General features: G+C 54.0%; 1 protein-coding gene across 4 annotated transcripts; it reads left to right on the top strand.

Moving 5' to 3' along the window:
* The first annotated feature begins 3781 nt into the window (after nt 1-3781).
* Nucleotides 3782-21629, top strand: ST14 (ST14 transmembrane serine protease matriptase). Of its 4 annotated transcripts, none has more exons than XM_057401511.1 (20): nt 3782-3796; nt 4352-4507; nt 12177-12336; nt 12489-12616; nt 12873-12943; nt 13270-13430; nt 14063-14098; nt 14548-14785; nt 14891-15030; nt 15356-15453; nt 15656-15765; nt 16075-16205; nt 16445-16549; nt 16917-17024; nt 17141-17254; nt 17794-17922; nt 18104-18290; nt 18766-19040; nt 19922-20058; nt 21233-21628. In XM_057401511.1, exons 3-20 carry the CDS (start codon nt 12180-12182, stop codon nt 21392-21394), a joined length of 2487 nt encoding a protein of 828 aa, XP_057257494.1. In that variant the 5' UTR covers nt 3782-3796; nt 4352-4507; nt 12177-12179; the 3' UTR covers nt 21395-21628. The 4 variants fall into 4 exon arrangements, with proteins under 4 accessions (XP_057257494.1, XP_057257488.1, XP_057257482.1 ...); XM_057401505.1 differs by lacking the exon at nt 3782-3796 and adding an exon at nt 3818-3895; XM_057401499.1 differs by lacking the exon at nt 3782-3796 and adding an exon at nt 3934-4059.
* The last annotated feature ends 772 nt before the right edge of the window (nt 21630-22401 follow it).

The following is a 22401-nucleotide window of genomic DNA, read 5'->3' as shown; positions in this document are numbered from 1 at the left end:
TAAATGTGAATTTGTCACTGGACCCAGGAAGCTTTTGACAGTATTAAGCTGAGAACAAGAAACCTGTATCTAATGCTGTGAGTTCAGAGCATCTCAGATTGTTGCTGCTGCTTGAAGAGTCCTGCAGTTCAGGATTCTTGCTAAGACTGGTTGTAAACCTCTGAGCAACCTTTGCTGGGTCACTTTGGCCTGTTCTCTTTGCTTTTGAAGGCTGTGATCCTTGGGGAAAGAGCAGCAGTCACTGCGGGGGCTTATTCCAAATGGCTCCATGCTGGATTAGATGGGATGTGTTTCGTCCCAATGTCCAAGAACAAAGAGAAGCCTGTTCTGTGGCTCAGCTGCCACCCTCTGATGAGTTGCTTTCACTCAGGTTGAAAAATAACCCTTAAGCTACTACAGGTAAAGAGCTCTTGTGTTTAATAAGTAACTTTTAGCTAGTACACAGTAGGCTGAAGGGCACAGAGGGGGCTTGAGTTACTTGTTTGGTGCATGCTGTGTCTGGATGAGGGGATATTTAAGTTCAGGTGGAGTTTGCTCCAATGTCCTTGCTCTGGACACTGAAAACTGTTGTGGAGTACTGCAGGGAGTGTGCATGCAGAGAAAGAAAAGCTAGAGGCAGTATTGTACTGACATCCTCCATTCTCCAGCCTTACTAAACTCAAACTAAAGGGCATTTCAGTCTGATGCATCATTGCTGTTTACTTTTTACAGTTTAAAAGTGGAAGTGCAGCCTGTTTCCATCACAGTGTGAGACTCCTTGGAGTTATCCAAGAGCCTCATTTCTTCAGACCCATGGGTTAGATGTTTATTTCCACCAAGAGAGCATCATGTAATCAGTGCTTCTGACACAAGCTGCCACAGGCTATTTGAAGCCTGCTCTGTTTCATTTAAATCATGGGGGGAATCTCTATTTATATACCTTAGTAGGATGCCCTCATAACCCAGTGAACTCACCATGAGGTTACCTGAAGCATCCCTTTCAAAAGCAATAGCTAGTCAGCCATCAACCTGCATACTTGTAACAGTTGATCTGCATTTTCCAAATGCCTTGGTGTAGTTTTTAGGTAAATACACAACCTTTGTTACTTACTCTTCACGTGGCAATCCTGAACCACAGAAACTACAGCAAAGTCAACGTAGATTTGGCTTTTGTGCCTGCCTGACATGAGTTCTTGCAGGATGAATCACTCTCTGGATATAAGCATCTCCTCCTGTGGACTATAAAAAGAATCCTGGATGAGTAGCTCGAATTTGGGCTTTTAATGATTTAATTCAGCGATGACACATCCTATGTCAGGTGACCCATTCGATGTGGTTTAACCCATCTGAGCATGGATTAATCCTGTATCTGGCATCCTGCACTGAGGCATCAAACCTGCTGCGTCAGAGGTAAATCTTTTCAGAAGCAATTTGTTTCCTTATGTCTAGAAGCATCCAATTTGCTAAGCCTTCCATCCACATCCTCTAACATTACTTTTGCTCACTCTCCTCCAGGCTACGAAACCTGGAGCAAAGTAACTCACCTCTCAGCTCCAAGGGCCCTGAGGCCAAAATGTGCTGGTCTTTCAGAGCTCCAGGGTCAGGTGGTTTTACAAGAGTTAACAAGGACCTGCAAAGATGCTGGCATAGTCTGAAACTGGGTGAGTGCTTTTAATGCCTTCTGGTGTCATTCTGAATGCATTTTTGGCAACAAGGGAGGATTTACCAGTTTGTGCTTGGGGAAGCACTGGCTACTTGGTATTTACAAGACATACATGCCAAAATATGCTTGTAGATGTAGACAAATAGGACTGCTCAAACTGTTTGCCACTGAGGACTTTAAAACTGCTTAACCAAGTTGCTTGTGAACCTGTGGTGAGAACTGTTCCTGCATTCTCAGTTATGCAGTGAAATTCGGGGCATGGGCTGCCAGTCAGAAGCCCTTGAGTCACTGCAGCTTTAGGGATCTCCCTTTGCACTACTTCACTCCTTTAAGGAAGTAAGTTCAGTTTCACAGCTTCCTGACAAGCAGTAAGTTATGCTGTTGCATTGAGGCTTGCTTTTAATGGTGTGCCTGTACTGCAAGTGCACTTCCAACTGGGATTGTAAGTAGCTGTGACCAAGAGCCCCCAGTCACAGGGATGAGTCCTTTGTCATTAGAAAGCCAAGTTTGTGTTTGGCTGATAGGGAACCACTGTTCTGGTTGATTCTTCAGAAGTGCTTTCTTCTCTCAGTAGTGGATGGGCTGCAAGGTAAGGCAGGGCTCCCAACATCTCCCTGCCATGCAGTGGGAGGAATTGAGGGCTCTCCTTCATCCCATGGACACCCCTTCCTTACCCCACCAGCAACAAATGTCTGAGCTTCTGAGAACTGGTAGAAGAGCCTGGTATGTCAGAGCTTACCAGTTGTTCATGGAGCAAGGGACATCTTGGTTGGATGTTAGGAAAACTCACCCAAAGTAAGGACACCTTAATGCTAGGATAGATTGTCTTGAGAGGAGGGGAGTCCCTGTACAGAGTGATCCTGCTTTTGGGGTGCAGAATGGACTTAGGCAGTGTTTCAGCCTGCCACCTCATCCCAAAGAGGTTGAGCATCATCTAGGAGAGCACACACTGCTTCTCACCTCTCACAGATGAGAATGTGTGGGTGATTCCACAGCCAGTTTTCCTGCTTGAGGGTAGTAAGCACGTTACCAGCATGTGCAGTCTTACCAAACCCCACTAGAGGGGTAGCTGGAAGGACATCAGGCAGTTTGTTGTCTAAAAGACAGCAGGAGCTGGACCATAAACCAGCAAACCTCCTCACTATGTACCCACCTCCTTGTCCTCTGCACCACCGCAGTGAGGGAAATAAGAGGAATAAGTGAAAAGTCACAGCTGCACAGTTTCTCTTTGCTTGTTTTAAACAGCTGAGGGGACACCAACACTGAAGCTGAACTTCCTTCTCTGTGGGAAGGCAGGTGGGCACGGGTCAGCTCTACTTGTTTGCAATAAACCACGCAGAAATGGGCAATTCTGATGCCCCCCCCCCCAGCTAAATCATTGCCTAAGCTCGTTTAGACAATCATCTGCAGTTAGACAGACAGGACCTTAACTGACTTGGAATCTTGGGTGTGCCTGAGTGTGCAGCCGGGTTTCAGGACACACAGTGCCACAAACCAGGCAAGCCAGCCTGTCCACCCTGCTGCACTTAACAGCCTAGCTGATTCAGAGCTCACAACAAGAGATTCTCTGCTTTCCTGAGCCACAGAAGAGCTCAAGAAAGAGACCCAGCTAATAGTGTAGTAATACAGTCACATCCTTTGCTTCACCTCATGCCCTTATCCCCAGGATGGAGCTGGTCACTGGTGTGTTGGTCTGGCCAGCTTGATCTCTGGAGGGCACAGCTATTTGTGCTCCCTGCCCAAGTCATGTTTGGAAGCAGGACTGTCACCCCAGAGAGATTTGACATCAAAGGGGTAAATTCCCAGCCAAACTATGCAGTGATCCTTGCTCAGCTCTCTGAAAAGCTTCACCACCTCTGCTCTGCCTCCAAGCAGCATGTGGCCAATCGAGGGCAGCTCCCTGCACTTTTACACCTCCCCATTCTCCAAGGCCAGTAATTATTCTCCTTGCATTGCAGATGAAGGGGCTGGATCATGCCATGAGAGCTTCCCTCGGGCTTCCAGCTCAGGAAGAGCAATCCCAGTGCAGATCCTCAGCGGGGCAGTACCCAGCGTTCACCTTTTGCTGCCGTTTCAGCTGGAAACCACAGAGCTTCTGGGTGACGTTTCCCTCTCCCACTGAATCAGCCTTTTCTTTACCCTTTGGAATGCAAGGTAACAGGACACCCTGTGAGGTTTTATCTCTCTCCCAATCTCTTGTGCTGCTGCTGGGAGTTGTCGGACCGGATTGAGCCTTTTAGCTGCAGACATCGGGTGGTTTCGGGGTTGTCCGGCAGGAATCTGGGTGGGAGGGCACAGTCGCTGAAACCTCGATGTAGGAGTCACACCGAGAAGCGAATCCTTGGGACACACAGCAGGGAGGAAAAAGCCCTTGGCACCACTGAGTCTGAATCCGGCCCTTCGCTGCTGTAGGGATGGTGGGTGCTCCTTGGCTGAGCTAGGATTACTGGGAACTGCCTCCACCAGGAGACTTTTCCCTGCATCCCTTATGAAAGCAGCTATATTTTCCCTTCTTCCACGTGGATGGCATTCCCAAGGCTGGGAGCTGATGTGGAAGTACCCTGCTTGCTTGGACAGCGGTCACTGCTCCTGCAGCTGATCCCTGTCTCCTCTAGGACTCTCCTGGGGGTCGAGGAAGTTTAGCTCTTGTGACCTGCATACAAAGACCGACTTGGTTCTCAGGTTTCAGCTCTCTCCTTCCTCCTAAAGGCGTGTTGAACCTCCACTTGCTGCCCTTGTAATGCCATTGTGGCCACTCTGATACGAGGAGAAAACGTTAGGAGGAGGTGACAACTTCCATTGAATCAACTGATACCAGTCGGGAGAAAGAGAGGCTTCATTGCTGACTGCTGCCACTGCACGTGGGTAAGTGCTTGCTCTTTATGCTTCAGCTGCATCTTTCTTCACCTCAGCATCCTTCAGTCAGGCCACAGAGACACATGGAAGTGTCTTACCACAAAAGGATGTGGCATGCTGCTTATTGGGAGCTCTTGCTTTGATGGTTTGGGATGTATGGTGCCCTGAAGTAAATCACTGTGCTTTGGCAGCAGAGAAGCATGAATCCTGTCATTTAGGGCTCTAAACCAGCTGCCTCCCAGCTATATAGTAGTTTATATTTAGCATGTGTATTGCTTTCTTTATTCCCCCACGGGGATTGCATCCCCTTGTTCAAAGAGCCAGTTGGGCTAATGAATTAGTGTGTAAAATCATTCCAGTGGCTGGAATGGCAGGAAAACCTGGGCATCCACAGCTCTGCGTGAAGCCAGGAGCTGTGGATCTTTGCAAGAGCCTCCTTAGGCCTCAGAGGGTGAGTCTGCACCTTGCCTTCATTAGCCACATCCCAGAGCAGACGTGTTTGCCTGGCAGAGATGAGTTTGTTACGCTGAACAGGAGAAATGTGCAGAAACAAAGGACTCGGAGAGGCTGCTTTGTTCCTCAGATACGCTGCTTCACAGGGGTGATGGAGTCAGCTTGGAGCACTTACAGTCACCCAGGCAGGGAGTGGCTGTAAAAGCAGAGCTGGACAGGGTTGGGCATCAGCAGGAGGGCCGAGAGCAGCTCCTGACATCAGCCAGCAGGGTTAGTTTCAGCAGGCTGACTAACAAACACCTTTGGAAGGGGAATACCTGCAATCCGGAGGTACTTGTGCTGTGTGAGCAGGGGGGGTTCTGGTAGCTGCAGAGGGAGCAGGGGAGGTGGTGGTAAAAGAGCGAACACAGACCTTAGGTTGTGGTTTTCCACCTAGAGAGAAAACAGCAGGAGCAGAGGCCTGATGCTGCCTCTTGTTTCCCCAAACACCCACAAACCTGGGCTCTGCAGGAGCAAAGGGAAACAGAGGTAACCCAGCATCTCCCTGTGGGGTGGGAAAGGTGGGCAACTCCTGTTGCACCAGAACAGGGCTCCGGGGAATGGAAGTGTTCAGGTCCAAGGCTGGATCAATGGGTGCAAAGAGGGATCAGCAGTGGGATGGGCAGGATTCAGATTGACAGGCATATTGGCATGCAGACACAGACTGTCACATGTAAGCCAGACATGGGAAGAGCCTTTCCAACACAGATAACAGCGGTCCAGGTGTTTTGATCTTGATTCAGTCCTGAGTAAGAAACCTGAATACTGGAGCAGGAGGAGGAAGTCTTTCCAAGAAGGGGAAAATGATGGAGTGAGGCTGTCAGGAAGGCAGATTTCCTTGTTAACGGCTGTCTTTGAAACCTGCATTAGACCATTCCCATTCTCCTTCCCATTCCATTCTCTTTTTTCTTCTCTGGATGGCACCGTTTAATATTAGACCCAGGGGTTATTGCTGATATTTTTACTACATGCCCTGTTGGCAAGGGCCTGTAGGGACAGCTTTAACCTGCCAGAGGGGAGACTGAGATGAGCTCTTAGGCAGAAGCTCTGCCCTGTGAGAGTGCTGTAGCCAAACGGAGAGCAGGTTTTACGCTGGGATAAAGGGAGTTATGTGCTCTCTTTGCAGTAGGGTTTTCATCGCATCGTGGTTGTTTTCACCCGAGAAGGGATCAGACCTCGGGTACCCTTAACCTGTAGCATCAGCGGTGGCACCACGCAGCTTTCTGTGTGCAAAGCACATGGCCAAAGGGTTCCTGCGCTTGCTTTAGGGCACGGCTTCCCCATGCTCCCCTCCTGCGGAGCGGGAGAGGCGGGCGCTGCACCGGCACACAGGAGGGGACACGGGATGCTTCCGGCTTCCCGCACCTGCCCGGGGCACAGAGAGGAGGAGCCGGGCACAGCGCCGAGGCCATGGCGGCCTGAGCCCGCACAGCACCGCCTCGCCATGGAGCGGGGCCCCGTGGCCTCCGGCATGAGGTACAGCACCCAGGCGCAGGTGAGCACGGGGGGGCGCGATCCTATGGGCGGCTCAGCATCCCTCGGGATGCAGGCGGCATTCCCAGCTGCCCCTCCGCCATCCGGTGGGGTCCGGAGAACCCGTCTGGGCTCTGTTCCTGCTTCGGGAGCACAGGGGAAGGGGAAATCAGTGCCTCGATGTGCGCTGCCCCCGGGTCCGATCTCGGCTGATCGGGGGCACTGGGATGTGAGTAAAGACAAACTGCATGGAGGGGCTGTTGGTTGGTGAGTGACAGAGCCAACTAAACTTGTTCGAGTGTCAGGGCTTTGGGGTTTCACCATTAACTGATGTGTTATCAGCGTGCTTTGAGACTTGAGTGAGCTTAAGCTGTGGTCCTGCTGGTCGAGGGCCCCGCAGGGGTTTTGGGTTGCACCCCGAAGCCTGTTCTGTGTCACAGAGCTGCTTTCAAGCTGGGTTTTGAGGTTAAAGCGGCACATCAGGGCTCTGCAGCTCACCTGGTGTCGGTGTGTGAGCCTTAGTGCTTACTGTCAATGGCAAAGGAGGTGCCCATCAGCAAGAGAAAGCTTCCCTTGCCTCCAGCCCTGCCGTCTGCGTGTGCCAGGGTCACCGTGGCTGCAAGGGAGCAGGAAGGGGATGCTCTCACTGATGCCGTTCAGCTCCAGCATCTTGTTCCCTGTCCAGGGCAGGGTGACACCGCTGTGGCAGTGTGTTCTTCCTCTCCCGGCTGGTTCTCTTGGCATAAACTGGGTGGTTTATGGCAGGGCTGAGTGCTCGGGCAGGTCCCTTCGTGCACATCCATTCAAGAGGAACTGCTCTGATCCAGGACTTCCCTGCCCTTCCTGGTAGTAAAAAGCCTGAGGAATTTGTTCTTCCTGGACCAACTGTTGCTGGACTTGGCTCCCTATAAAGATGGAGTGAACGTGAGTTGTTTTACAATGACTATGCCCCTCCTCGGTCACAGGGAGGAGAAGCCTCTCCTCTTCCTAGGAAAGGTGCAGAGCTTCTCTCTCAGGTGAGCTACTGCTCAGGCCAGTTTGGCTGCTGTTGGTGCCAAGGGATAAGGAAGGCAGGATGAGGAAAAGGCTGAGGCTGATCCAGAGTGCACCAGACCTTTGCTCAGCAAACAAAGGATCACTTGGTAAAGCCACCGAAGGGAGCAGCGAGAGTGTTCCCCAGGGCATGGCTGTGGGGAAGGTGTCAGAGCAAAGGTTCTTGCCTTGCCCAGGGCACAAGGTGCCATTTCCATCCATCTTAAAGGCCCTTTCCAACCTAGTTCAGTCTGTATTTCCATGCTGGGACTAATTCATAGGGATGGGTTTGCCAGAGAAAGGCAAGGGATGTTTTTGTTATTCAAGCAGGACTTTCTGTACCAGGAAAGATGCAGGATGCTGTTTGTTTCCCTTGTGCTCTTGGCACATCGTGTGTGTTATAGGGAGGAATTTCATGGCTTACAGCTACACGAATGAGGCCTTTAGGGCAGTGTTATTGCCCTCTCCCCCCCCCTCAGATTGCTGAGGCTCGAGTGTAGAAGTCTTTCCATTCAACAGAGGCAGAACTGGAAGCGTGGGCACCCTGCGTTGAGCCCAGCCCGTGTGCCCTATGCAAACATGAACTTCAGTTTCTTCTGCCATAAACCTAAAGGAATCTGGTTTCTCGTGTGACTCAGGACGGTCACAAGGCAAGCAAATGCTCCAGAGGAGTGAGCTGGGAGCTGGTGTGTGAAACAGGGGGGGTGTGACTTGGATCTTTCACTCTTGCACTTGCCCTCTGTGCCTGGAAGGTAACAGCCTGGAGGACTTCATGTCCTTTATTTCCTGCTCCCTAGTCCCTCCTTAGCTCTGATGCCATCATTTGCTGGTGACATTGCCCTTAAGATGGAATTGAAGACACTGGCCAAGGTTCTTTGAGTGTTTTTACTGCTTGTGTTGGGGCAACACAGAATGAACACACCTTAAGGAAACTGAGCTCTTACACATGCTGTTCCCATAGATTTCTTATCAATGATAAGAAGAGAGAAGATTATTATCAGGTCTCTTCCTGCAGTACAATTGATCAAGAGCTGTGTACCTGTACTTGGGTGAAGCGAGCTGATGCCCTGCACGCCATGTGTCCATCTCCTGTTCCTTACAGGAAACAGGCTACTTCCCCTTATCCCAGCACCCCAAAGCTGCTGTTGGCTTTCAGTATGATCAGGTGTTGAAAATACAGCTTTTCAGGCTCTCTCTGCACTGCCCAAGCTCACCCTGTTGGTGTCAGAGGCGTGCTGGGCTGGGTGATAAGCTGATGGGTTTCGTTCCTCACATTCCTCCTGTGCTGTTTGCTTTAGTTTGTATTGAAAGCCACCCGAGGTGTGGCTGGAGGAGGAGAGGTGGGAATTGCCTCTTGGACACGCAGGCTGGGATCTGCAGGGTGTAATTACCCAGCAAGAGTCTATAACCACTTAGTCCAATGGCTCTGCTTCAGCTGAGACCTCCCCAGGCCACCCCAGCTTTGCATGTGATGGGCTCCTGTTGTTGTACATTAGTGCCAGATAGCAGGTCTTTAGCACTGAGGTTGTCTTCTCTTCCCCTTTGTGATCTGTACAGTTCTGGCCCTGAGTCCTGTGTCAGACCAGGAATGAGTCTGGAATGTGGTAAAGGTCGAGGGAAGCAGTTGGCTCTCATAGCTGCCTGGTGCTGGACAAACAGCAGTGATAAGGGATGGGTAACGCTGATGGCCAGGAGCCCAGTCCTTCTGTGGGTCAGGGTCCAGTGACCCAGATGCTGTTTGGGAGGAGATAGGAGCAGTGAGGGCTTTTGGTCCCTGAGACCCATCCCGCTGGCTTGGTGGAACCCCCAGACAAGGCAGAAATCAGCCTTTTTGGGGAGATGCTGATCCCAGATGCTTTGCCTGCATCCCAGAAACCTCTCTCCACAGAGCCACGCTCTGTGGCACATCCTAGCCTCCCTGTGGACCCCCGTTTGCAGGAGGATCTGGGGAGCCCCTCCAACCCAGAGCTGGCTGTGGCAGGTCCCACCGTGTGCTGCTGAACTTCCTGCTGTCAGAATTAGTCACTGCAGCTGGTTTGTCCAGTCTGCTGCCTAAAAGTACATGGTGTGATGGGTCCTGGAGGAGGAGGAGTGGGGAGGTTTGCTTGAGGACAGGGCTTCTCTCTGAGCTTTCTGCACGCAGAGACCTCCAGATCAATCCCTGCACGCTCCTTTTCCACATCTCCCTATGGGGTTGGTGCTCCAGGGGAAACTGAGGCACGGAGGAAGCAGGGTAATGTCTTTCTGGCCCTTTCACTTGATTGGCATGTGGCTGCCCTGCTGCAGCAGCCACGCCAACCAGGCTGACGCCGTGACCAGGGCGTCCGACGGCCCCATGGTGACGATGAAGGCTGAGTGAGGAGCAGCAGGAGGAAGTCGCTGGAGCTGTGACTCAGGCAGGGGGAGCATCAGGGAAGGTTTTGTGTGTCTGGTGTTGGAGGAGTTTCTTTGAGGAGGGTGAGACAGAGCCTGAGTCACGTTTCTCAGGGAACCACAGACTGGTTTGGGTTGGAAGGGACCTTAAAGCTCATCTGGTGGCACCTTCCACTGGAGCAGCTTGCTCCAAGCCCCTGTGTCCAACCTGGCCTTGAACGCTGCCAGGGATGGGGCAGCCACAGCTGCTCTGGGCACCCTCAGTGGGAAGAGCTGCCTTAGATCCACCCTGAACTTGCCCTGTTTCAGTTTAACCCCATTACTCTGTGGATGAGGTGGGAGCAGGATGTGCCTTCACATCCTCTCTGGTTGTGATGGGCTGTTAAGCACCTGCAAAGGAAGCATGGACCGTGCTGTCTGGGCACAGACAAATCTGGTACCAAGGTCCAGTGGGAGCTTTTTGTTGCTGAGCGTGGGCTGGGGAGATTCAGCCTCTTACTCAGATGCTGGGACATGGGGCTTCATGCGAAACCATCCCAGCAGGACCTGACTCAGCATTCCTGTAGTGCCTGGGGGATGCTTCAGATCCTTTGCTTCGGAGTGAGAGGAGAGTCTGCAGGAATCCCTGGTGCTTACCCAGCCTGGAGCGCTTCACCGAGGGTCAGGGCTGGATGGTGGGGATAAGGAGAGAGGATGGGAAAGGAGGAGATCCGGAGTGTGAAACAGGGAGGCAGGGAGGGAAACCTCTTTGAATCCAGTTCCTCTCTGTCCATCGCTGTTGTTATTACAGGAGTGACGGCAAAAATCACCTCACCCCATGCTCGTGGTGTCACTGCCGCCTCAGCTGTGGGGCAGGCACTCACTGACAAAGCTGTGCTGTCATCTCCCAGAGGTTTAAGCATCCTTTGTTCCCAAGAAGAGCAGAGAAACTGTCTAAAGAAGGGTCAGATGGTGAGCATTCCTGCCCAGGTTCCATGCAGGAGCAGTGTTTGTGTGGTGGAGGGGTTTTCCTTCTGATTTAATCACACTGTTTAGTTCCTCCCGTCGAGTTTTCTCTCTGCAAAGGCACAGCCTTTAGCTCAAAGAGGATGTTCCAATGCATCGGCCACAGCCAGCATCTCCTGCTTGCAGCTGAGCCCTGCCTTTTGCCCGGTGAAGCTGAACGTTGGGAATTCTGCAGGTGTTGGAAGGGAAGGAAATCCTTTCTGCTAACAGCAGGCACATATTGGAAAGGCTGCAAGCAGCAGAGGGTTGATGCTTGTGAGATGTGTGGCTGGTTTCTTCTCTTTGTGTGGTTTGGGGTGATCCCTGCATGATTTGGGAGGCAGATGCTGCTTCAAACCTGCACGCAGTTTGATTGAAAAGTCCTTGATTTAGGATATCCTTGTGTATTTAAGCTTTATTTTGTGAGTGTTCTGATTGGAAGCTTCCTTGGGTTATGTCCTTGAGTTTTGCCTGTATGATCACCGGTGCCAAGCAGGAATCGGAGCATCCCCAAGGGATTTGTCCTCCTTTCTGGGAGGGGAAAACAGGAAGGGTGAAGCATCCTCATGGTTTGGGCAGTTTGCAGCAGGCAGAGAGCCCCTTCGGAGGCACCAGAAAGCAGAAGATGCAGGGAGACCTTCCTCTTCCTCACGTGTCTGCTGCGGGTGGCATCCCTCCTTCCTGCTTTCATTAGCCATAATGGCTTGTCTTGAGAGTCTGGCTGGTCGGGAATGCCTTGAGTGTTCATCTCAGTGCTTTGGCTTCCTTTAGTGGGTGTTTGTGCCGAAGAGGGAGTAATCCCAAGCTGAAAGAAGGGCGGGCTGTGTCTGTGCAGGAGGCAGGCGAGCAGGGGGTTGTAAAAGGAGGAAGTAGCTGGGTTTGTGTGCAGGGAGGCTCTGCGTGCTGTGATGCTGTGACACACCTACCCCACAGCCTGCGCTCCGCAGGGATGCATTTTTGCCTGCAGTTTCATCTGAGATCCTGGAGCTTGTGGGCTTGTGACTTACCCGTGGTCACGGGGCAGCGCCCGCGTTTGCTTGTGCCGCTGACCTTGCGTGAAGCCCACAAAGGAATCGGGTGTGTGTGGGCCAGCAAAGCAAAAGCCCTCGGGGTTTGTGCTGCCGTGGGGTGGCTGCAGAGCTGCTGATGCTGAAGGCACATGGGGAGCTGTCGGTGTTGTGGGGAGCCACCCCAGACGGGTGGAATCCTGCAATCAGCCAGGTCGGAAAGGACCTTTAGGAGCATCAAGCCCGGCCGTTGGGTGCGCGTCTCCAAACCAGGCTTTGGGATCAACCTTCCCCCCATCCCTTCTCTCCTCTCCCAGGACATGAATGGCCTGGAGGAAGGGGTGGAGTTCCTCCCTGCCATGAACTCCAAGAAGATGGAGAAGCGCGGCCCAAAGCGGAGGGTGGTCGCCGCCGCCATCATCGGCGCCTTGATCCCTGTGTCCCTTGTCACCGGCCTCCTGGTTTGGCACTTCCAATGTAAGTGTGTGTGTGTGGGTGCCCTCTCTAGCTCTGGGAAGTGGGGACACAGCATTCACACCCCCCTGTCCCGACTGCTGTCACTGGGGAGCTGCTGTGCCGCAGCCCCAGCTCTGATTCCCCTTCCTGACTGCGAGCTGTTGTCTTTCCAGACAGGAGTGCCCCCGTCAGGAAGGTTTTCAATGGCCACTTGAGGGTTCTGAACTGGGAATTCCTTGATGCTTATGAGAACTCCAGCTCTCCGGAGTTCATCATGCTGGCCAAGAAGGTGAAGAGCACGGTAAGAGGCAGGACTTGTCCCCCTTGCTCCATGCCCATGGGGATTTTGCATGGACTGGCTGGAGCTTCACGTGGGAGCTGAGGTGGGAGGGTGTCTGTATTGCCTTTCCCTTCAGCTTGGGGAGTTCCTTGTGCTTCCCCCTTGTTCTTCCTGTCTTTGGCCGTGCAGCCAGGGATGTGCCCTGATTTTCCATAGCGGGCTTGAAGCTCTGTCCATCCTTCCCTCGCTTTAGACATGCTTCCTTGAAACCTTCCAGGTGGAGGATATCTACAGGGACCATGGAGATATTGGCCCTTACCACAAAGAGACTGTGATAACAGCCTTCAGGTGAGTGTCTTGTGCTGTCTGGTTGTGGAGGGAGGGCAGTGCTGGGATGGAGGCACCACAGTGTTCACCCTGAGTGAACCAGGAAAGGGTGGGCACTGCAGAGCTGCCTCAGATGCCTATTGCTTTCTGCCTCTGTGTGCTGAGGATGAACCGCAGTGGGTGGTGCCTGGCAGCTTTGATGGGGACTTCCCTGGGTTTGCTTTAACTTCCCTCCCATTGAGACTCTCCCTTCCCTGGGGCCGGCCTCCAAAACTGCCTCTACAAGAAGGAGGCCCCTTCTCCTCCTGATAGCTGAGCCCTCCTCATCTCTCACCCCATCCTTGCAGCGAAGGCAGCATCATTGCCTACTACTGGTCCGAGTTCCTCGTCCCCAAGTACCGGGAGGAGAGCCTGGACCGGGCCATGGCCGACAAGCAGAGCCTGGTGCAGAAGCTGAACGCGCGCCTGCGGAACCCCATGCTGCAGGTGGAGTCGGTCGTGGCTTTCCGTGAGTGCTGGCTCTGCTGTCCCTGGGGCTGGGGTGGGGTGGGGGTGAGCTATGGGTCACAGCCCTCCCTTGGATGCCTTTGGGGACCACTCCAAGGGGGTGTGTAAGGACCTGGCTTTGATGGGCACGGACCCGCTCCCCTTCGCTCCTCTGGGATTCCCTGCATTCCCCTGGGCAGCTTGCAGGGACAGACCCACAAGCAAAGCCAAGCCTGGAGAAAAGAAGGCTCAGGGGGGACCTGATCGCTCCCTACAACTGCCTGACAGGAGGATGGAGCCAGGTCTGCTCCCAAGGAACAAGGGATGGGACAAGAGGAACCGGCCTCAAGCTGCACCAGGGCAGGTTTAGATGGAGCTGAGGAGCAATTCCTTCCCCAAAGGGTGCTCAGGCATTGGAAGTGCTAGAGTCACCGTCCCTGCAAGTGTTCCCAACCCATGTAGACGAGGCCCTCATTGCCATGGGTTAGTGGTGGCCTTGGCAGTGCTGATGAATGATTGGAATCAGCGATCTTAAAGGCCTTTTCCAACCTGGTTGATTCTCTGATTCAATGTGGGTCCCAGGGACAACGTCAGCTTTGCACCCAGGGACTTCCAGAGCCCAAAGGCTGACAGCACCTCCCTTTTCTCTTGCAGCTGCAGACACCAGCATAGCTTACTCCTCTCGGGACAGTAAGTACAGCTCTTCTGTAGTCTCATAGTGGCCTCTTCGGGGTGGTGGTTTTCCTTTGTGGCCTGGGGAAGGGCCTGAAGAGAGGTGCTCTGTGTGCTGCTTGGAGCTGGTTTGGGATCAGACTGCAGCAGGGTGCCCAGAAAAGCTGTGGCTGCCCCATCCCTGGCAGTGTTCAAGGCCAGGTTGGACCCAGGGGCTTGGAGCCAGCTGCTTTAGTGGAAGGGGTCCCTGGATGTTGGAACTGGACGAGCTTTAAGGTCCCTTCCAAGGCAAACCAGGCTGGGATTCCCCAGTGACTCACTTTGCAGATGGAGGTGGATAAGCCAAGGTGCTCCCTGCCCAGGGACAGCCTGCAGGCAGAGGAGGAGCTGCGAGTGCTGCTCTTCAGGGCAAGGCAGGGCAGAGCCTCCTCATCTGCCTGGTCAACCCTTCCCTGCTCTCCCTGCAGGTATCTGCATGTTTGCCCTCCACGCCAAGGAAGGGGAGGTCACCACCTTCACCACCCCGGGCTTCCCCAACAGCCCCTACCCCAACAACGCCCTCTGCTACTGGACCCTGAGGGCAGACACCAACTCCATCATCAGCCTGACCTTCAAGACGCTGGAGCTGGAGCCGTGCACGGATGGCAGCGACTACATCAAGGTGTACAACTCCCTGAGCCCCGTGGAGCCCCACACGTTGGTCAGGTGAGGGTCCCATCAGGGTGATGCTGAGGAGTGCTGCGGGTACCTGAGCTCCCGGGGATGGGTGCTGCTCTGTGCAGCCTAATGGATTCTGTCCTGGACTTCTAGGCTCTGTGGGAATTACGCCCCTTCCTACAACCTGACCTTCCTGTCCTCCCAGAACGTCATGCTCGTCGCGTTGGTTACCAACAAGGAGGGCAGATTCCCTGGCTTCAAGGCCGAGTTCTTCCAGCTCCCAAAGATGAAAGGTGAGCAGAGCGGTGAGGGATGCGCTCAGTGTGCCAGGGATGCTCCCAGGGAGACCTGGGAGCGGGTCACATCTCGGCTCTTGGAGCTGCTGTAACTGTAACCCCTGGGGAGGCCAAGATAAGACTTAGGTGGGATTCGACGTGTGGATTGATGGCTGCAGGAAGCACCTCATTCTTCTCTCTCCTTCTGAGCACTTCTCTCTGCAGAGATAGATTGATTTAACCTTGTTAGAGACTGTTGCCTCCCTTCCTACCCCGGGTGATAGCCACAAGGCTTGGGAAAACCTATCTCTAACCTGGTTCCACCTTCCTGCCTATCTTCTAGCCTGCGGTGGGGTTCTGAGAGGAGAGAGCGGCACCTTCACCACCCCCTATTACCCAGCACACTACCCCCCAGCCATGGACTGTGTCTGGAGCATCGAGGTAAGATGGGATCCTCTCCTTGTCTTGCTGTCAAATGAGCTTGGCTATATGGGACGTGCTGCTTTGTCTGACCTGGGGGCTTAGGAGGTGGTGCCGAGGGTGGCTTTTGGGAAGGTGTTTCTTTTCCTACTGGGGAACGTCTCTGTGCTCCCTCCAAACACAGCCCTTCTCCCATGAAGCTTATCCTGGCTTCCTTTTGCAGGTTCCTTCCAGGAAGAACGTGAAGGTGCGATTCAACATGTTCTTTGTGCTGGAGCCCGGCATCCCGGTCAGCTCCTGCACCAAGGACTACGTGCAGATCAACAGCACCAGGTAGGCATCAGGCGCTCGGTTACGTGGCACCTTGTGCTCCCCTGAAACCTGTGGCTGGGATAGGGATGGGATGAGCGCTGGAGTCTGACCTGCTCTTGTAGCTCCATGCCCCGTGGGGAGAAGGGAGCCCCGTGCTCCATTGTGAGCGGCCCAAACCTTCTGTCAGTGGCAGCAAAACGCAGCTCCTGCATCCTTGAGGTGCAGCAGTTTGTGGTGGAATCCTCCCCACGCTCTCCCCTGCTGCCCTTTGGGGGGCACAGAAGCTTTGACCTACAGCAACTCACTCCCCTTTGCTGTCTCTCCCTGCAGGTACTGTGGGGAGCGATCCCAGTTCGTGGTGACCAGTACCAGTGACAGGATAGAAGTCCGGTTCCACTCGGACCAGTCCTACACAGACACCGGCTTCTCTGCTGAGTACCTGTCCTATGACTCCAGTGATCGTGAGTTGAAACCCTGGGGCTGGTGGAGGGGAATAGATCTGGAGGCTGTGCTGATGCTGCCCTTTACAAGGGGAAATGTGCTATTCCAGGGGGGAAACCCCCCCTTGTGTTCCTGCTGCATTCTGGAAACGCTGTGTTTGAATGCTGCACTCTATAGGGAATGTGGTGTCCTGTGGGGAGGGCACAGGGGGGTGGCTGGAAGGCTCATGGGTTGGTTCATCCCTTTCCATCCCTCGCAGCCTGCCCTGGGCAGTTCACCTGCAACACGGGGCGCTGCATCGACCGGAGCATGCGCTGCGATGGATGGCTGGACTGCGTGGATGGCAGCGACGAGAGATCCTGCAGTGAGTCCGTGCTCGGGGTCTGTGCGGGGCGGCTGGGGCTTGGCACTGGGCTGCCTTATCCTGGGAGGCACTCGGTGTGGGGTCAGGTTGGGATCCTGTCCCAAAGGACAGGTTGGACACAGGGGCTTGGAGCAACCTGCTCCAGTGGAAAGTGTCCCTGCCTGTGGGACTGGATGAGCTTTAAGGTCCCTTTCAACACAAACCAGGCTGGGGTTCTCTGTGATCTGCCTCCCATTCCAGTCTTTCCCAGCTGGGAATGTGTTTTTCTATGACCAGTATGGGTTTGGCTGAGCTCTCCAGGCAGTTTTGTTCTCCAGGACAGTGTAAATCCCATGTTATAGCCTAAGCTATCGCTATCCCTTTGCAGCCTGCACGGAGCAGCAGTTCAGGTGCCAGAACGGTTGGTGCAAGCCCAAGTTCTGGGTCTGTGACAACGTGAACGACTGCGGCGACAACAGCGACGAGCTGCAGTGCAGTGAGTAACTCACCCCGTGGGCAGGAGGGCAGGAGGAGGGGGGCAACGAAGGAGGCTCACACAGCGGGGTGCCACGGGGCTGGGTGCTGGCTCTCAGGAGCTGCTCCCCTCTCCAGACTGCGCTGCCGACAGCTTCAAGTGCACCAACGGGAAGTGCATCCCCAGTACACGCCAGTGCGATGGCAAAGACGACTGCGGGGACGGGAGCGACGAGGGCAGCTGTGGGAAAGGTGAGGAGGGCCCCTGGACACAGAGCCCTGGAGTCAGGGCATCCACAGGGTCGGAAAACACGTTTAGGATCATCCAGTCCAACCATTCCCTAGCAGTGCCAAGGCCACCACTAACCCATGGCACTGAGGGTGTGTGAACACTTGCAGGGACGGTGACTGCAGCACTTCCAATGCCTGAGCACCCTTTGGGGAAGGAATTGTTCCTCAGCTCCATCTAAACCTGCCCTGGTGCAGCTTGAGGCCGTTTCCTCTTGTCCCATCCCTTGCTCCTTGGGAGCAGACCTGGCTCCATCCTCCTGTCAGGCAGCTGTAGGGAGCGATCAGGTCCCCCCTGAGCCTTCTCCAAACTGACCCCCCCAGGTCCCTCAGCCGTTGCCCATCACACTTGGGCTCCATTGCCCTTCTCTGGCCCCGCTCCAGCACCTCAATGTCTCTCTTGTGATGAGGCACCCAGAGCTGAACACAGGATTCAAGGGGATGGGCAGAAGAGGTGAAAGGGGTCCCCAGAACCGGAACTAACCCCTTCATCCTGCCCATAGCGGGCCAGGTGACGGTCACCTGCAAGGAATACACCTACAAGTGCCACAACGGGCGCTGCATCAGCAAACAGAACCCAGAGTGCGACGGGGAGCAGGACTGCGAGGACAATTCCGATGAGGACAACTGCAGTGAGTAGCCTGGGGAAGGGGGGACACGGGTTTAGGGGCACATGAGTCTGAAGAGAAACAGGGAGCGTTCAAGGCCACGTTGGCCGGGGCTTGGAGCAGCCTGCTCTAGTGGAAGAGCCCATCCATGTGGGTAATGGGGATACCCGGGGAGTAACGGAGCGCCCCTTGTGCTGCCCCACAGACTGCGGGCTCCGCTCCTACACGAGGAAGTCTCGGATCGTCGGCGGGCAGAACTCGGACGTGGGGGAGTGGCCGTGGCAGGTCAGCCTCCACGTCCGGGGCCAGGGCCACATCTGCGGCGCCTCGCTCGTCTCCGAGAGCTGGCTGGTGTCAGCGGCGCATTGCTTCCTGCAGCTGCAGGGCATCAGGTACGTGGGACCCTGCCGCGGTTGTGATTGCGTCCGGGAAGAGCCAATCCCTGCGGCGTTCCTTGAGGAAGCTGTTTGAGATGGAGACAGGCTGAGAACATTGAGGCTGTTCTGCTCTGAGGTCTGCATGCAGCTTCCAGTGTCTGAAATGGGCTGCAAGGGTGCTGGAGAGGGGCTCTTCATCAGGGACTGTAGTGATAGGACAAGGGGTGATGGGTTTGAGCTGAAACAGGGGAAGTTCAGTTTGGAGATAAAGCAGAAGTTCTTCCCTGTGAGGGTGCTGAGGCGCTGGCACAGGGTGCCCAGAGAAGCTGTGGCTGCCCCATCCCTGGCAGTGTTCAAGGCCAGGTTGGACACAGGGGCTTGGAGCAAGCTGCTCTAGTGGAAGGTGTCCCTGCCTGTGGCAGGGTTGGAGCTGGATGAGCTCTAAGGTCCTTTCCAACCCAAACCATTCCATGTGCCCTGTGGCTCGCAGGTACTCAGACCCCAGCCTGTGGACCGCCTACCTGGGCCTGACGGACCAAGGCGACCTCAGCAACGCCAACGTGCAGATGCGGAAGATCAAGCGCATCATCTCCCACCCCTACTTCAACGACTACACCTACGACTACGACATCGCCGTGATAGAGCTGCAGACCCCTGTCACCTTCTCCTCTTTCGTCCAGCCCATCTGCCTGCCTGACGCCACACACAGCTTCCCAGTGGGCAAGGACCTGTGGGTGACCGGGTGGGGAGCGACGACGGAAGGAGGTGAGTGATGGAGTCGATGCGTTTCCGTACATAGGTTTGGTGTGGAGTCTGAATTGTATCCTTAAATCCCTCTTAATGGTGGGTAGGGCACAGCCTCTTAGGAGACTTTCCTCTCTGTGTCTGAATCCTGGTTGGTTTGGGGTCTGTTTTCTTGTGGATCAGTTGAACTGGTCATGGCAGCAAATCCAGGCGGTTTAGCACAGGAGGTGATAAACTGATTCTTAGGCTTGCAGCAGTCATTAGTCCATTACAACGCAATGAAGGTGACTGAAGGAGTTGTTACTGAGGTGCTCGAATGTCTTTACATAGCACTTAAAGTCAGGAGGAGCTCAGATACTGATACAGGAACAAAGTGAAAGCGCAGAAGTCTCTCAGGCACCAAAATGCTTTTGGTCCCAAACTTGGAAATGTTAAGCTCTAAACCAGGAAGAGCCAAAAACCAGATCCATTACCCTCCTCTGTCAGTCTTATGTGGATAATAAGTACTGTGGAATGGTATTGATAGAGCACAATGTAGATTAAATGGTGCCTTAGCATCACCATAGACAGTGGTGTTCTTTATGCAGACGTGGTTTAGTGGGGTAAAGGTTGGACTCGATGATCTTCAAGGTCTCTTCCACCCTGGTTGATTCTGTGATGCTACGTGCCACTTTGGGGACAAGGGGGATCACCTGGACACAGTGTAAATGCAGTGGCTCACCTCGAGCCTGGAGTCAAAGGAGATTCCCTTAGGAGCACACAACGTTCCTGGTGGGAAAATGGAGCAAGCGCAGTGTTGCGATGGGGTTGGGTTGCTGGGAGACGGGATGGGAGGGAAACGCTGCTTGAAAAGGGCACACGCTTTTCCTCACGGTTCTCCCTCCTCCTCCTGCTCCCGGCAGGCAGCGGTGCCTCCGTCCTGCAGAAGGCTGAGATCCGGCTCATCAACCAGACCGTGTGCAACCAGCTGCTGACCGACCAGCTCACGCCGCGCATGATGTGCGTGGGCATCCTCACCGGCGGCGTGGATGCCTGCCAGGTAGGAACCTGGCTGCTTGCTCAGCCCTCACTGGCATGGCACTTCCATAGCAAATAGACACCTCCATGTGGATCCCCAGTGGGATGCAGGACTTAGGTCTCAAAACCACCGCAGCAGTTCGTTGCTGTTACCAGAGCCTTGGTTAGGTAGGCTGCTTGTTTAGTTCTGTAGTCTGCTCTTATTACTTTGAATAGGCACCAAGTCTACCTGGATACCCAATGAGATGCAGGACTTGGGTCTCAAAACCACCACATCATTGCTGTTGAGGCTTGGTTAGTTTAGTCTGCTCTTATTACTGTGAATAGGCAACAAGTCTACCTGGATACCCAATGGGATGCAGGACTTGGGTCTCAAAACCACCACATCAGTTCGTTGCTGTTACCAGAGCCTTGGTTAGGTAGGCTGCTTGTTTAGTTCTGTAGTTTGCTTACTTTGAATAGGCAACAAGTCTACTGGGATACCCAATGGGATGCAGGACCTGGTCTCAAAACCACCACATCAGTTTGTTGCTGTTATCAGAGCCTTGGTTAGGTAGGCTGTTTAGTTCTGTAGTCTGCTCTCATTTGAACAGGCAACAAGTCTACCTGAATACTGAATGGGATGCAGCTCTCAACCATCACATCAGTTCATTGCTGTTACCAGATGTTTGTTTAGTTCTGTAGTCTGCTCTCATTACTGTGAATAGGCAACAAGTCCATCTGGATACCCATTGGAATGCAGGACTTACGTAGTCTCAAAACCACCACACCAGTTTATTGCTCTTAGCAAAGCAGGCTGCTTTAGTTCTGTACTCTGCTCTTAGTACATTGAATAGGCAACAACTCCACATGGGTACTCAAGGGAATGCAGGACTTAGGCTCTGGTAGCAGCAATGAACTGGAGCGGTGGTTTTGAGACTTACTTAGGTGGAGGGTAGGCTGCTTGTTTAGCGCTTTAGTTTGCTCTTAGGACCCTGGTTAATGGTAGTACTTTGTTATGAATAGCCCCTGTTGCCACACTTCAGTCTGTGTTCCAGGTTTATGTACCGTATTTCATGGGAAGGGCCAGGAACAGCTCACTTGGGATTGATTACGGCTGGAGTGATGGGTTATGGCTCAGATGTGGTGCTTCATTGTGCCGCCTCACACATGAGGACACCGTTGGTGCTTACACTGCCCCTTGTTTCCCCATGCAGGGGGACTCAGGAGGGCCCCTGGTCAGCGTGGAGCCCAGCAGCCGCATGTTCCTGGCTGGAGTGGTGAGCTGGGGCGACGGCTGCGCGCAGAGGAACAAGCCCGGAGTGTACAGCCGCCTCACGAGCCTGCGGGACTGGATCCAGCAGCAGACCGGCCTCTGAGGCTACACACACACACAGGGCCCCGTGCGGGCACCTCTTGGGCTGGGTCATGCACATCCAGCCTCGACTGTGAACTTGAACCCTCCCTCTACCTCGCACCGAGTCATCATCCCACCTCCCAGCTTAGAAACGCATGGTTGGACTAGGACAGATTGGAGGTTGTGGATGAGTGAGTGCAGCTCCGATGGACAATGGGGTAGGAGCAGTAGATCTACAAAAATCAATGACAACTAAATTAAAAAGGAAAGAAAAAGAAACCACTTTGTGTGTAGGGGAAAACATCACTGGGACAGGTTCAGAATCAGCTTCTCAGGATAAGCCCTGCGTTGCTTTCCAAACAGCCGTCCGCAGCCCTTGCTCTTGGGGTTGGAGCACGGTGTCACTCCCCCACCAGCAGCAGCGTTGGCATCGCGGTGTGTGCTGCACTGAATGTGCAGCCCTGCAGCACCACCCCAGGGCAGCAGCCTCCGAGACCCACCTGACTTTTGTAAAGCTAAATGGGACTCGTGAATGTGCTCATTTCAGCCCTTTTCGCCCTGTGGAGCCCGGTCCTTGCCATAGAGCACACTCCAGGTGAGTTCAGTTCGTGCCTTCCGTGCCTGTAAATACCTTGTTTTGTAAAACTCTGTGAATGGGATTGCTCAAATAAACTGGGATATTTTCTAATGCTCTGGCTCTGTGATGCTGCTCCAATACCACACTGCAATCCTGTACCCCTCCCCTGGGCACCTGTGAGAGCACAGCCGCATTCCAGGCAGGAATCCTTGCAGGAGGAGAGTCTTTGCCTCTGATTGTGGAACCTGTGCTTGCACAATGCTGCTGCAGTGTAAGAAACATGGACAAAGTGCTCACTCACCAGCTTTGCTATGGCATCCATCCCCCTCGGTCCACACTGCGAGCCAGGGCCTTGCAGGGTCTCTGCCTTGCACAGAGGATGGGCAGCAGGTTGCAGCAGAGAGCTAGAAGGCAGATGGATCATGACTGGTTTGATCCCCAGTATCCCCATG

Source organism: Pezoporus wallicus, unplaced genomic scaffold (genome assembly GCF_028554395.1).
Source record: "Pezoporus wallicus isolate ANWC-B61680 ecotype Strahan unplaced genomic scaffold, APGP_CSIRO_Pwel_v1 contig_14219, whole genome shotgun sequence".
Taxonomy (NCBI): domain Eukaryota; kingdom Metazoa; phylum Chordata; class Aves; order Psittaciformes; family Psittacidae; genus Pezoporus; species Pezoporus wallicus.
Note: the sequence above shows the minus strand (reverse complement) of the source record. Positions and strands in the feature narration are given on the sequence as shown.

Bases quoted from the DNA above. Each gene is read 5' to 3' on its own strand.
- ST14 (XM_057401490.1), top strand. From the start codon at position 6,435: ATGGAGCGGGGCCCCGTGGCCTCCGGCATGAGGTACAGCACCCAGGCG. The intron at 12,944-13,269 runs GTGAGTGTCTTG...CCATCCTTGCAG, and splicing joins ACTGTGATAACAGCCTTCAG to CGAAGGCAGCATCATTGCCT. The intron at 15,031-15,355 runs GTGAGCAGAGCG...CCTATCTTCTAG, and splicing joins CCAGCTCCCAAAGATGAAAG to CCTGCGGTGGGGTTCTGAGA.